At 30.2% G+C, this 16,097-nt stretch overlaps 1 protein-coding gene across 1 annotated transcript; it reads right to left on the reverse strand.

The window, feature by feature from the left end:
* Positions 1–14,268: 14,268 nt before the first annotated feature.
* On the reverse strand, positions 14,269–15,825 carry LOC18601504 (large ribosomal subunit protein eL34). Its single transcript, XM_018118772.2, has 4 exons — positions 15,656–15,825; positions 15,493–15,572; positions 14,666–14,775; positions 14,269–14,553 (listed from the first exon to the last, which is right to left on the reverse strand). The coding sequence occupies exons 1-4, from the start codon at positions 15,732–15,734 to the stop codon at positions 14,460–14,462; spliced, it is 363 nt and encodes a 120-aa protein (XP_017974261.1). The 5' UTR covers positions 15,735–15,825; the 3' UTR covers positions 14,269–14,459.
* Between the last annotated feature and the right edge of the window lie 272 nt (positions 15,826–16,097).

Raw genomic sequence — 16,097 nt, forward strand, 5'->3', positions numbered from 1 at the left:
GAAGTGAGCTCTAATACTACCCCAGGAGTTACCCTCCTCGCCTCTACAACCAGAGTAACTATATAACTGGGTTTACCGTGCCCCTCTAATAGGCAGTCCACGAAAACCCGTCACTGCAGTGACTAACCCACCAATTTTAATAAAATTTTGACAGTATAACGTGACTTTTATTTATTTATCCAGCCTCCATAGTAAAACAACTTACATAAAATTTCCCAATGCATTCACAAAATATAGCCACATATACTCATTTCTCATAAGTCATTCCTAGGAAAATATATATTTTTCAAGTCAATTTGTAGCCTTCAATTACTCAATTTCATAATCAATACAATATATTTTTATTTGTCACATTTATTCCTAAAACATCAAAAATCCCGTTTTAATCTCGTTCTCATTTCATAAAATACATAAAGGGTATTTAAAATAAACTCTAGATAATTTACAATAATAATAAGTTTACTCACCGTTTGTACAAACTAAAAGCTTTCTAAGCGCCCCGATCACTACTCATCGGGTACGACTTCTTTGCCTTTTCCAGAAGGCTCTCCTCCTAGACACATTACAAAAATTTACACAATTCATCACATTGATGCTAAATCACTATATAATTAACTTAAATCCTATACTAATGCATGGTATGAAATGCAATAGCCTAAAACGGCTTAAACGCGGTATTAACCTATTTTTGGCACTTTGCTCGATAAATTGCTAACGCGCTCCATTTTAGCTCTAAATCATCCCATTCTCTCTCCAACATTTCTAACCATTAAATATCAGCCAATAACCTTCTAAAAACAACAAAATCAGCTCACTCCCTTCCTTGAAAAATTCGGCCAAAAATGGGACATTAAGTCGGTTAATTTTCTACTTTGTTTTTCTATCACGTTTAATCGTTTTTCATCATTTTCTCTTCATTTTCCTTAGAATAAAATCAATTCATCATCATTGTACAGCATTGAGCATCCAGCCAAGAGTGGGTATTGTGAAAATTTAATGATTTCTTGCCCAATTTAATTTCTAAACACATTTAACTAACTAAAACTATCAATTTAACTAAAAATCAAAACCTAAAAATTTCAATTTCTCTCCCCTAGAATTTCGTCCAGACCTTGATATCACTTTTTAATCTCTCTCCTCAAGCATGCTAAATGGAAATAAAGACATAGGAAAGGTAGAAATCAAGCTAAAATCGAAAAATCTTACCGTTAGACGCGTAAACGGGCGAAAAACGCGAATTTCCCTTTGAATTTTCTTGTTTCTCTTTGGTTTTTCTTTTTTTCTTCCTTTCCTCTCTATTTCCTCTCTTGTTCTTCCTTATGGCCGGCCAGCACTCAAAATTTGGGTTTAAATGGGCTGACTTTTCATTAAAATAATATTATTTCATTAAAAAAATGCCACGTGTCACTTTTCCATTGGTCCATTTTTAAAATTTCATCCATTTGTTTCCAAATTTTCACCATACACTTGTCCCACATATCCATAGCTTAGATAAAATTCTCAGACTTATCCAAAGTCTCGGTGGAGTAATTTTTTAAATTTACACTTTTGCCCCCGTAAAAGTGAAAAATTACATTTTTGCCCAAAAAATTGAAAAATTTCCCATAGACATATTTTTCATCCCTTATACTCATACCATTCTCCAATTTGTCAAATTTGATCTAAATTCTCTCAAAATCTCAAATTTTGTCCGTGAGTGGCAAAATTACGATTTTGCCCCTATACTCCAGAAATCACCAGAATTAAACTTTTTCACTTCCTATCATTAAATTATACTCCAAATAGTTAATCTTGGTCAAAAATTTCACTCCATGATCAAATTATTATCTTAGGTGGCAAAATGACGATTTTGCCCTTGAATATCAAAATTTCTAATTTTACCCCAAATGAACCCTCGAACTCCGAACAATCATTTTTAGTCATTCCTGGACTATAAAATATTAAATTTAATCCTACAATTCCTATTTGAACTAGTTCGAGGTTAAATCAATTTAAGTGTACCGTTAGGTACAATATCAGGTTTCGTCTATTCTTAGGTGCTTTTCTAGCGTAATAACATGCTACTCAATGCATGTATGTCATGACATGTATTTATAGGGTCGGGTTTTACATTGCAGTTATGAGATTCCTATGCATCAAAGCATAATCTCAAAATGTTCCTGGTCAATGTATCATTGAGATTGGACATCAATGATTCTTAGAGACTGGTATATTCTATGTTCCTTACTTTGGAAGTAAGCAATCGATCTCATAAATTGAAGTATAGAGATACTTGGAATTAGAATATAAGTGCTTGACTAGAAGAGTAAGTTCACTGAACATGACCTACCATGAGAAGTGCATTTGGTAATACACTCTAGTGTCTATGCAACACTTCTCATATGTCAGTTGTGTAAATACTCCCTAAACTTGAGACACCAGGTTATCTTATGTGTGGAGTGCTATGTTTTGATTTCATCTTTACGAATGCCTAACCAAGGATGCCAAAACATGATGCTTTTGGGTATTGTATGAAGCATGTGAAGGCAAATGAGTGGTCAAAATAGGAATCATCACCTCAAGTGTTTTAGAGGACATATCCTATCAGTTCTTGGTTAACGTTAGCTTATTGAAGTCCTTGGCCAAAGCGACATGGAGATTATGAAAAAGGTTTCATAACTCTCTATAAAGCTAATGCTATAATTGCAGGAACAAATATGGAGGTCAATAAAAGTAGACACTGTACCAAGCTCTTATCATCTCCGGGATATATGATGAGGGAATGAATTACACTGATAGATTGTGCACTGAAAGGTTGTCAAAGAACCCTTTGACTCTCCCAACAATTTGGTGGCCATGATGCATTGCTAGATGTCAATCTTGGTCTATGGAATTGATTATAAATTAATTGACTAAAATTTATATTAATCAATCAAGTCATTAATCAATTCCATTGCCAACATGTTAGGAACCTAATGGGTCACATACAATGATTGCATTTGAATTAAATTGAAAGAATGACGATTTAAGTTAGACTTAAATAACATGCTAGGTAATTAACTTCTATAAACTTAATGAAAATAGTTTAATTAAGTTTTTACCATAATTATAAATAATTAGAATTATAAGACCTTGATTGCAAAATATAAAGGAAATTAATATTGATTTTAATTTCGAAGGACTTAATTAAAAGAGTTTAATTAAGTAATGGGCTCAATATTATAATGTGTTATAATATTGAGAGCTTAATTGCAAAATTGAAGTTATTTTAACCTAACTATATAAGTCACCTTTTAACTATTTTCCATATGAGAGTTTTTCACAATTGAAGAAAATGTAGTTTTTGTCAGAAAAAGGAAAACATTTTCTTTCATTGCCACCACTCCCTTTGTGTGAAAGAGAAAATTGCTTATAAAGCAATTTTCAAAAGAGGTTCGGCTAAGATTGTGAAAAAGAAGAAAAAGACAATTATTGTCCTCTTTGCTAGCACAAAGTATAGTTAAAAACTTCCTCTTTTGTTGAAGGTTCAAGTGCAATCGTTTGTACTACCATTAAAGGTCAAGTACTTGATTAGCTAGGGTTTTTGCTCCTTGTGGTGTTCTTGGGATTGCTCCAGAAAGTGCCATTGTTCACTACAAAAAAACATTGTATTTGCAACGGATTTCCAATGAAATTTAATTAAAATTTTTAAATGCTTGTTCCGACGGATTTCCAACGGATTTCTACTGGAAATTTTTCAACAAAATTTTTCGTTGAAAATTTGACCTGTACAACACACACATATTACTGTTTAATATTTCCAACGGATTTCCAACGAAAATTTTCGTTGAAAATCTGTTGAAAATTTCATCTTCAGGACACACGTGTTACTGTGTATTATTCCAACGAAAATTTTTGTTGGAACCCTAAACTTTTCCTATGTTATCTTTATCTTTTCCAACGAAATTTCCCATTGGAAATCCTTTGGAACATTAAACTTTAAAAAAAAAAACATGTGTAATATTTACAGTTTGCAACGAAATTTTTCGTTGGAAATTTCGTTGGAAAAGATAAAGAATCAATGATATATTGTAAAAAGTAACTTTCCAACGGAATTTCCAACGAAATTTTTCGTTGGAAAGTAACTTTTAGTGCATCAAAGTGTTAATGACTTGTTAAACTTTCCAAAGGAATTTTTCGTTGGAAATAATCATAATTTTTTCAATTCTAAAATTTAAAATTTTTAACATTTTATTTATTATTTTTAAAGAATTAGATATTACTAAAAGCAAATACATAGTTATATGTTTAAAATTTTGGGCTCTGTTTAAATATGTTTTCCTTTGAGTAATTTTGTATAATTTTTTATACTTTAATGAATCATACAATATTTATTAATAATACCAAATTGGGGTAATGTTATATTATTCTAAAATTGTAAAAAATAACAATGTAAAATTTTGTATTTTATAAAAAACCATGAAAAGATATAAAAATCATATAAAAAATATATATTACTTTATTTATGTTTTAATTGTAATTAGCTAATATATGTAAATTAAGATTGAAGTTTTATAATAAACTTATTAATATTTGTGCTTAAAAAATATCATTTTATTATATCTATGTATTCATGCAAATATGACCGAGATCTATAGAAAATATATATAAATTTATATATATATATATATATATATATATATATATATATATATATAGATAGATAAACAAGTATGATTTAAGAAAAAATCGATTAATAATTGTATTAAAATTAAAGTAGAAGTTATATTTTTTAATTGAAATATCTTTATAACTGAATATATATATATATGAGATATATTAAATAAGGGTCTATATATATATATATTAATATATAATTTATGTAAGATTATAGTAAATTTCTTTTAGATGATTATAATTATTAATGTAATAGGATCCAAATCATACATACATATATATATATATATATATACATACATATATATATATATATATATATATACACACACACACTTTATAGTTACTATAACTTGTAATGTCTTTTAACACATACACTTTCTATTATCTATTATGTTTATTTATAAAGAATATAATTACTATTATATAAATGAATTACTAAATAATATATATACCTTTGTTTATATAAATTTACAATATATGAAGTTAATTATCTAAAAAAAAGTTGTGAGATTAGAATAGTTTTGAAACTTAACTATTTTTTTAAAATTTCATGTAACTAAGGGCAAATTCATATAATTAATAAAATTATAATTATTAATTAAATTGTAATATCTTTTAATATTTATACTTTATATACATTGGGTTAATTTTAAAAGAATATAATTACAGCTTTCGTATATACACTATAATACTTTTAATATATATACTTTATAATATAAAACTTGTAATGTCTTTTAAAACATACACTTTATATTATGTATTATGTTTATTTATAAAAAATATAATTACTATTGTATTATAAAGTAATTACTAAAAAACATATATACTTTTGTTTATATAAATTTATAATATATAAACTTAATTATTTAAAAAGAAGTTGTGAGATTAGAATAGTTTTTTTTACTTAGCTATTTTTTTAAATTTCATGTAAATAAGGACAAATTCATATAATCAATAAATTTATTATTATTAATTAAATTATAAGGTCTTTTAATAACTATGTTTTATATAAATTCGATTTATTTAAAAAAACATAATTACTATTTTGTATATACACTATAATACTTTTAATATATATTTATTTTTTATTTTATATTAATATTATAAAAATGATAATTTTAATACTTATAAAATTTATATAACAAAATGTGTTTTTTGTACATTAATCCAAATGTTAAATGTTTATGTAATAGTAATTGATGTTAAAAAAATTAAAAAATGAATAAAAATTAAAAACCCTAGCCACCCCTCGACCCTTCTTTTTCCTTTCTTTCTTCTCTTCTAATTGGTAGTCGTTCCTTGCCTCATTCAGTCGAGTCCTTCATCTGCTGTTCTTCCCTGACCCCAGCTGCCGACTGACCACGCCACGCTCGTCAGCTGCCGACCTACCATTCCAAGCTCGGGTACTTCATCGGTTCATCTGCCTTTTCTCTCCAACCGAGCAGCCACAACCAGGCCTTGCCGGCTGCATGGGTATCGCCCCAAGCCTGACACCGTTGTTCTTCCCTAACTGCCGGCCTACCAGGCCATGCTCGTCAGCTGCCGATTAGAATAGTTTGCTCGAGTACTTCATCGGTTCATCTGCCTTTTCTCTCCAACCGGGCAGCCTCAGCCAGGCCCTACCGGCTGCGTGGGTGTAACCCCAAGCCCGACACCGTTGTTCTTCCCTAGCTGCCGGCCTACCACACCACACTCGGCTCCTTCATCGATTCATCTTTCTTTTCTCCCCAACCGCCCAGCCACAACCACTCCCTGCCGGTTGCCTCTGTGTCGTCCCAAGCCCTACGCCATTGTTCTTCCCCAGTTGAGATTTTGGTATAGAATTTTGTTAAACTAGGTTCATTCTTAATAATTGTTATGCAAACAAGATTCAATGCTTCAATTAGTGTTGTCTGTTACTGAAAAATGATACTAGTTTATTGATTGCTTCAGACAATTTTTTGGAGTTGATGTGTTGCTATTGTTGTCTGTTAATATCTTAATGATATTAGTATTGTCTGTTACTGAAAAATGATACCCTAAGAATTAATGGAACATGCCAATGTCGATGTTGTCATTAGTTTACTCGATAGTTTTCCATTAACGTAAATTGCAATTAGTACTTTCAAACTTGATTTTTGAGTGAGAATGATGTTGTCCGGTTCCCCAGATATTTGTTTTTAGTTATTTAATTTTATGTTTAAGATTGTTGTTTTTGATTATTTAAATTTAAATTTTAATATTTTTGTAGAAGAAAATTTAATTAGTGGTTAATTTTATGAAATACGTAGAGAAATATTATTGTATATGTATACGGACTCGGGTATACTTTGAGAAATTGTATGAAGAAGATTTTAATAATATTTTAATATAATCGGGTTTTTAAATAGATTTAGGGTAATTAGAAGGTAGTAAAAATGTAATAGGGTTAGGCTTAGAGTAGTAATTTTAAAATTATACGGGTAATTAAAAAATTCCCTCACATGATGTATAATTTTCAGTGCAAACACTTGGATACTTTTTAAGGATGTTATGTTTAATATTCATATGTATCAAACTATTTTATATATTGTGTGTTAAGGATAATTTCTAATTAGATGTTAGGACTTGAATCTCAATTTTGTAATGTGTTTTTCTTTTATATATTTTACAGTTGTATGCGGAATTAAATTTAGTATCGGAAACAAAAATGGTAATTTTTTCTGAAAATTTATTATAAAAATAATAGGTCAAAATATTTCCAACAGAAAATTCCGTTGGTAATATTTTTCCAACGGAAATTTCCGTTGGTAATATTTTTCCAACGGAAATTTCCGTTGGAAATGCCACATGTTTTTCCGTTGGAAATAGAATTTGCAACGGAAATTTCCGTTGGAAATAATTTTTCCAGCGGAAAAAATTCCAACAGATTTTTCTGTTGGAAATATAATTTTCAACGAAAATTCTGTTGGAAATTTCCAACGGATTTCTAAAAAAAATTGACAAAATTTCAAATTTTCAACGGATTTGCAGCAGAATTTCTGTTGGAAATTTCCAACGAATTTCCAACGAATTTCTAACAGAATTTTCCGTTGAAAATTTCCAACGGAAACTATTACCCACAAGGCTTGTACCGACAAAACTTTCAACGGACTTTTTCGTTGGAAATCCGTTAGAAATGTTGAACTTTTACATGTTGAACTTTTACATGTTGGAGTTCAAAGGCGGATCCCTATTGATATAATTTAATACGTTTTGAACCTCTTGCTATTACTTTTTAAGGCTTTCTATGATCAGGATCCTTTTAGATTTAGAAATTTGGAAATCTTGTAGTCCTCAAAGATTTTTGAGACTTTTTTTTCTCTATGTTGTAATTGTTTCTATAGATTTCAATTTTAGAACTCTTTATTTTTGTCATAAATTATTCAAGATTATGTTAATTTCCATGATTCTTGATCCTTTACTTCTCAGGCATAAAGAAAACCTCAAATGCCAAGATCAGCAGGGGCATTTTGCTTGAGGTTTCTTGCATGCCAGTTGATATTCCTATTGACATGCCTAATGATGTTGACATCTAACAGGTAATACTTTTTATTTTTTATTTTTGGAAATCATCAGAGGTAACAATTATCTTGGAGGTTTTATCTTTTGTTGTTATTTCAAAATTTCTAATATTGATATAAATCACTAAAATGATGAATTCTTTTTATACCCATATAAAAGGTAATTTGGTCTGAACAAACTTATTTTCCTACCCGTATTAAAAGAAATCCTTTCAATTTGAGGATTTTCTTAAGATTGTTTAAGGTCTTTTTTGAACTCATTTAAAGTTATCTGAATTATGAATTCCTGCAATACCTCCTTATACTTCAAGCAATTAGACTCTACAAAAGCTACTAAGGGAATTTCCTTGGCTTTTTAGAAATTGTTAGATGATACTAGCATCGAGTGAGTTTCTCATGGCATACTTAAAACCTTTTTCTTGCATTTGATTGGGTGTGTCTTTGTCATTTTCATCCTTTTTTTTCCCCCTTTTTGATTCATTGATTTCAGTTAACTGCTTGAGCTTTGATGGTGTATCAGTTCTCTTAGCGTTGTTCTCACCAGGCCGAAGTGGCAGTTGTATTCTTTTACTTTGTGTACCAATTCTCCTAGATCCTTTGCTTAAATGCTATTTTATAGTTTAAATAGTCATCATAATTTAATTGTACAGATATACTTTCTATCCAGATGAAGAGGAAGTTATTGATTAGAAAACCCCTCACAACATTGTTTATTATTGTGATGTTTGGTTAGCACCTTTATTGTATTTTTATTAGCGTAGTGTTGGCTTAACAAGAAGAATGTGAGGATCTGTGACAGAGGATGAAGGTTTGATTTTTTTTTTTTTTTTTTGCTTCATTGTTCTATGCAGCGAATGGATTTGCATGAAAAATATTTTTTGCTTCGAATGAATGGGTTTCTTGGTTTTACGCTCGGAATCACAACTCTGTTCTTGCAATTTTTTTACTCTTTTGTTCTTATATTTGTGTCAACTTAATGTGCTTGATGACATGTTGTTTTTTGTTTTTTCATGTATTGAATTTGTTAATTTTGTTTTGCTGTTGTATTTCTTTTCTTCCTGCTTCTTAGTGTTGTATAATATGAGTTTATCCCATCTTATTTCATGTTATATCTTTTATATGATTGTTTCTTTATGTTATCTTACGTTCGGCTATCTTATGATATGTTATCAATAGATTTGTATGAAATGAATGGGTTTCTTGATTTTTCATTGGATATTTTAGGGGCATTGTTTGAATTATTTTGACCTTTTTGTTCCTATGTTCCTATGTTTCATGCAATGTTCTTTTTTGTATTCAATTCTTTAATTTTGTTTTTCCTTGTCATTTATTTCTTCCCTAGTTCTCAGCAATACATAATTTGATGTTATCTTATTTTAGAGGTTATGACGGGTATCGTTCAGACTCTTTTGTACTCATGAGTTAGATCCTCCTTTTGATACTATCTTTCAAAATGTGTGTTTTCTTAAAGTTTCGTCAAAGGTTTCCTCTCATTCATAATTTTGTCTATCTTTTGCTCTGTTTCTTTCATGGTATCTTTGGATTTTTGCTAATGAAATCCTTACTTTTTGATATTGGAATCTACATCAGTGTGAGTTTGGCTTTTCACCTTCAAATGAATTAACTTGGTCGGGTTTTTTGTCAGGGTAGGCACCGACATTGCTTGAATCTATTTGCTGTTTTCTTCTTACATTTGCATCGAGTTTAATGTCTTTTAATCAAACTTTTTTCTTCTTTTTTTATTGTACTAAATTTAGTGATTCTGTTTATCTTTTCGGTTTTTGTTCTTCATGTTTAATCTATTTTTTTTTTCTCGCTCTTGAGATGTTTTATATCATTTTATTTTTTATATTTTCGACCTTTATAAACGTTTTCTTCGTCTTTCTCGTTATATTTCTTATTAAAGTAAACAGTATCTATAGGAAATGAATGGATTCCTTGATTTTGATTCGATATTTTACAGGAATTGATTATTATTCATTATTTCTTTCTTAGTGCTTATTTGTTTAATTATAAAGATTTTCTGTCTTTCTTCGTTACTTTTCTTACTAAAATAAATAGTAAATTATTAGGTTCTTTTTTTAAATGGGTTTTATACATAACGTGTTTTTAATAATAGACTTTCTTATAATTTTAAGTGTTTTTAGTTAAAAGAATTAAAATTTAGACAAAATTACCTTTAATTAAATCGACCCATTTATTTGGCTCCGCGTCTCAACCCAAAACCTATTAACGGGTCAAGTATGTTTAGATTTGCGCCTCAAACTGACTCATATTTTTCGAGCTTTCCTCACTAGACTATTCATCTCTGAAGTATTCATTATCAGAAAGAAAAACATTTAAACATTTTGAGTATTTTGGAGTAGTTTTTGATACACGAAGAAAATCTATGAGCGTTTTGAGTATTTTTAAGCATTTTACAGTAATTTTTTATACATGAAGAAAAACTTTTGAACATTTTGAGCATTCATATTCGTTAATTATGTTGTTAAATGAAATATGGTGTATCGTTTGAAGTTGTTGATCTTGTTAAATGAAATTCAGTAGTTTTGGTAATTTTTGGGAATTACAATACTAGATTTTAGGCATTACGTGACTGACTTTGGATATTGTGTGACTGACTTTGGGTATTGCGTGACTAATTTTTGATAAGGCATTGCGCAACTAGTTTCTGATAAGGTATTGCGTGACTAGTTGATAGGCATTGCGTGACTGACTTTGGACATTGTGTGGTTAGTTTTTTATAAAGCATTGCGTGACTAGTTTCTGATAAGGCATTGCATGACTAATCGATAGGCATTGCGTGACTAACTTTAGGCATTGCGTGACTAGTTTTTGATAAGATATTACGTGACCAATTTTTGATAAGGCATTGCGTGACTAGTTTCTGATAAATCATTGCGTGACTAGTTTTTGATAAAGCATTACGTGACTAGTTTTTGATAAGGCATTGCGTGACTAACTAATAGGCATTACGTGACTTGTTAGTAAGACATTGCGTGACTTATTAGTAAGGCATTGTGTGACTAGTTAGTAAGGCATTGTGTGACTTAGGCATTGCTTAAAAATCAGTCACGCAATGTCTAAACACTAGTCATGTAATACCTAAAACCAATCATGTAATGCCTAAAAACTGTCACACAATGATTAAGTCACGCAATACCTAAAAATTAGTAAACTCAATTTTGGGGTTTTATGAATAAACCAATAAACTCAAGAACTTAAAACACATATTTTTTTTATTTTGCTAAGCCATGAAATTGTGCATTTCATAAAAGATAAGTTACAAAACTCCATAACCCTCGAAAGTAAGAGAAAATACATCCTTATCAGGAGGCCTTGCTCACTCTCTTTATACAAAAACAAAATATACTCTCTTTATAAAATATTTCATGAACAATTTCAACTCAAAATCTCATAAAAAAATTTAAAATCCCTAACAAACATGCTTACAAATCATCCCAATCACAAACACAACAAAATCGTGAACCACCATAAAACCCATCAAACATGTTTTAGCTGTTCTTTCTCCCTGAGCAAAATCACTGTCTGCAAAGAGCAAAATCACTTCTCATCGCCCTTCAAAACCCCAAGATCCACCATCCAAAAAAATAAAACAAAATAAGAAAGAACTTGATATCATCTCTGCGAATTGGATGGTGAAATAGACATATTTGAGCAGAGAGAGAAATCGATATTTAATTTTGAAATTTTTATTTGGATGGCGAGAAAGAGAAAACTGAAACCAAATTTGATTTGTCTGAAATTATTTAAAGAGTATTATTGTCAAGTCATGTCAAAAATTAATCAAAAATAGTTAAAATTATAAAAAATGATATTTTTGAATTGAACTTATGATGAATGTTATTTTTCATAATTTTCTCAAATTATTATCTATTATTCTTTTCTTCACTACTTATTTGTTAATTTATAAACATTTCTTGTTTATTTCATTCACAATGTGTGTGCTTATATCATGATGAGAAATGTTGATGATTGTTGAATATATTCCTTCTTTTGTTAATCCTATGCACCATAAGTTTCTTCTGCAGTTATTTTCTGCTCACAAACAGCAGTATCATTATTTGAATATTATTTGTAGTTTTTTGTTTACCTCTTTTTTAGCATTTTATTCTTCATGTTTTTATCGATTATTAATTCTTGGTTTGGTCTTCATATTGTTCTTTTTATTAACATCGAAGGTATGCATTCTTTGCTTCTTTATTTGTTATTTATTCAACTGCAAATATTCTGTTTTTATTTTGTTCATGATCTACGCACTTATGTCATGATAAAAAATATGTCATGATAAAAAATACTGATGATTGATCGATGTATCTCTTCATGTAAAGGTAAGTTTAACTTATCTCATGATAAGAAATACTACGTTCATTCGATAAGGGTCAATTCAAGGTAATTTTTCAATGGAGTTATCCAATCGAAAGCTCTTCTCCACACTATGCTATATGAGATTAGTTCTCCGTCTCCTTTTCCTTGTTAGACTTTCTTCTTACGACCCTTCTCTTTATAGACTATAGAATCATTGTCAGAGCACTGACATCGAAAAAAGGCCAATTAGCCTAGGGTTAGCGTCTTTGCTTCCAATATTTTGTTTTTCTCTTTGATTTTTCCCCAAATTTTAGCTATTATTTCTTAATTATTTTTTTTTCTTTTGGTTTTGCTCATTTCAAGGCCCAAGGTGTACAAACAATGACGCGCTATACAAAAATGAAACATTCCTGCACTACGTTAATTTTTCAGTATGTACATTTGTTATAAGCAACCTTAAACAGTAGCAATTGATTTTTGGTTGTACATTGTGTAGCACATTAAGACTATTATTAAACAGGCTTTAGCTACTTTAACAAAAAACTTACATCCGCCGTAATGTTGTTCAAATTTTTTGGATAAGATTATGCTCTCATTAGTCAATTGACACATTTTTTGTATATTATGTAATGAATTCTGTTCATTTGTATATCTTTTATTGTTTCAGTTTTTTTTTAAAAAAAATTGTTTCATTTTCTTTTTTTACCCTCAATATAAAACTTTTTTCTTTAAAACAATCTACAAAAATTAAGATATTAAAAATTATCACAAATAATAAATAATTCTTACCAATCACTAACTTTAATTTTTTATATAATTTTTTGTTAAAATTTTTATACAATTGTTTATTAAATTTTACACACCCTGCCTAGGGCGGATCTTGTTCTAGTTCTTTACTAAATGAGAGGACAAAATTATGGACGGTAAATGGTACTTATCGAAACTCTAATTCTAGCAACAGTTTAAGAATTGGCCATCTAGCAACATTTAACCCGAAGTTAACTGTTCAAGATCGCCGAGTTGGTCTAAGGCGCCAGTTTCAGGTACTGGTCCGAAAGGGCATGGGTTCGAATACCATTCGTGACACACTATCACTGTTTCTTCAGACTAAGAGGTTTGGGCTTTTTTGAGAGGAAACAGATGCCAAAATTCTGATTGGGCTTTTTCTTTAAAGTAAGCCTAAATTCTGATGAGCCAGATTGATCTTTGACAGTTTTTCAGTTGGAGCTTCTTTTAATATTCTCAGATATCATGTAAAAATGTCCACCGCTGGGACTGTCATGTGGATAAACAGCCGTATTGTCACCGTGAAGTACAAGACTGAATTAACTAACCTTCCAAATTTTAATTGATTCTTCTTTATCTTCCCGGGTGAAATAACAATATCAAACGCTAAAAATTTTAATCTATCAGCAATCTAGGCATAAGCAGCAATATATTTTCTAGCTCTTTCTATTATCCTGATTGAGAAATTTATTTAATATGGTCCTTCATGGCCTAAAAACAATCACCTATTCCATTTTCTGAGATAATGTAAAAAGAAGTTGAAACTAGTTTTTATGGATGAATTTATAGCAGGCAGGGAAGCATACACAATCCAACTTCAAGTATATGAAACCTACCTACAAGCAGTTGAGATATTTCCCAACTGTGAACACCTTTTAACAGACACCAAGTAAACTCAGACCAGCTGAATTTTTACTTTCTTAGAAACTAACGAGGATACAAAAATAACAAATATTAAGGCTAAATGGAAAAGAAACCAACTCAACATAAACCATTACTAAAACAAAATTTGCAATTGATTTGTCGTCAAGTGAACAAGCAGCAAATTAATCAGTTTCGAACAAACAAAAAGAAAAACATTGAAGCTCAGTTCCACATTTCATCATCACCAAAATAACAACCAAAATTTCTCTCAGGTGGATATAACAACCCAAACACAATTTAGCTTCACCAACATCTAGAATCCTAGCTCTTTGAGGCTTGCTTTTCCTTTGTTTTTTGGATCTTCAGAACCTTCTTCACAATTTTTTGCTCTTCCACCAAGAAGGCGCGAATTATCCTTAGAAAGATGTAACACAGAAAGACAAGAATTATATTTGCATCAATCTCAATGAACAAAAAACAACGGTAGCATCCATTTAACAGCTATCAAATAATCCACATAATAGTACCTCTCTCTAACAGCAGTTCCAGACAAAACACCACCATAGGCACGATTCACAGTCCTGCGGTTCCTAGGCAATCTAGACCTCTTGTATTCAGCAGGTCTCAAGTGAGGAATCTGCATAGAAGCCATATCAGAAAAATCTGAGAGAATGCTCAAAACTTCACAACTAGAATCTGATTAATCACGTGTTTCACTAAAACCAAAATAGACTACTTGAATGAGACAAAATAATACTTTCTATATACATTGAAAAGGTTTTATATATCCACTTAATATCAATAAGTATGCTACTATACAGTTCCACAGTTTGTCCATTGCTTTCAAGTAAAATGCCTTTGAGGGTTCCACCATTTATGAAAGTGCAACATTAGGGACGATCAAAGTAATCACAAATTAATACATTTTTTGACCAACAAGGTTTACTTTCATATTTAAATCCGTCAAAATGGAATGATATCCACAGTACACTATCAGCAACGGCAATAAGTTTAAACAAAAATAGAAACATGGAAACAACTAATGATCATTATTGCCCATTTTACAACACTTAGATCTAAACGATGATCTCAAATAACTCAAAGGATCAAAATTTATGCTTAATTCGGAACACAAATTTCGTTAAGCAAACACAAAATGAATATAAACAGATAGACAATGATTATTTTTATTCCCCTATCATCATTTCTCAATGACAAGAACAATAGGGTACCCACATTTCATACTCATTCGATCAACCCAACAATAAAAACTCAAAATTCCAACCCAAAAACCCAACTTAACCAAAAAAAAAACACAATGAATTGTTTTTTTTTGAAAAAAAAATGAACTTACACCCTGAATTCTCTTGCCAGTAACAGGACACTTAGGCCCACTTGCTCTCTTCTTAGTAGTCTGATAAACCAATTTCCCACCTTCAAAAAGGAAAAAAAATCATTATTTTCATATATATATAAAGAAAAAAAAACAGAGCATCCTTTTCGAAATTAACACTTACCAGGGGTCTTAACGACACGATGTTGGTTCGATTTGGTAGCATAGCTATGGCGAGTACGGTAAGTAAGTCTCTGAACCATTTTTTTTGGTTTTTAAAGCTTTGGGTTTTATTTTCTCTGCTCCGTTTACTGGAAGACGAGAGACAGAGCTAGACCTAAGGGCTTAGAATTGGAGAAGAGGATGCATAAATATCGATTCTTATGGATGGAAGCCCTAGATCTAACGGATCTATTTTTGGGTTTTGTTTATCAACGGTTGAGATTATGCACGTGTTTTTTCTGTTTTAAAGCTAAAATAATTGATGGTTCAACTTCTTCTTTTTTTCTAGTTTAATGGTTATTTGAGTATTTAATAAGTAATTAAGGTAATTCTAAAAAACAAAGTAATTGTGGTTGGGGACGCTAGACTTTAAATATGAATATTTCTCTTGCAAATGGGTATGG

Source organism: Theobroma cacao, chromosome 4, assembly GCF_053813885.1.
Source record: "Theobroma cacao isolate CCN51 chromosome 4, ASM5381388v1, whole genome shotgun sequence".
NCBI classification, from domain to species: domain Eukaryota; kingdom Viridiplantae; phylum Streptophyta; class Magnoliopsida; order Malvales; family Malvaceae; genus Theobroma; species Theobroma cacao.

What these genes read in the sequence shown, in the direction of transcription:
- LOC18601504 (XM_018118772.2), bottom strand. Translation starts at nt 15,734, where the DNA reads ATGGTTCAGAGACTTACTTACCGTACTCGCCATAGCTATGCTACCAAA. An exon ending in TCGTGTCGTTAAGACCCCTG is followed by an intron (nt 15,573 to 15,655) that starts GTAAGTGTTAAT and finishes TCCTTTTTGAAG; the next exon opens with GTGGGAAATTGGTTTATCAG. An exon ending in CTGGCAAGAGAATTCAGGGT is followed by an intron (nt 14,776 to 15,492) that starts GTAAGTTCATTT and finishes GCTTCTATGCAG; the next exon opens with ATTCCTCACTTGAGACCTGC.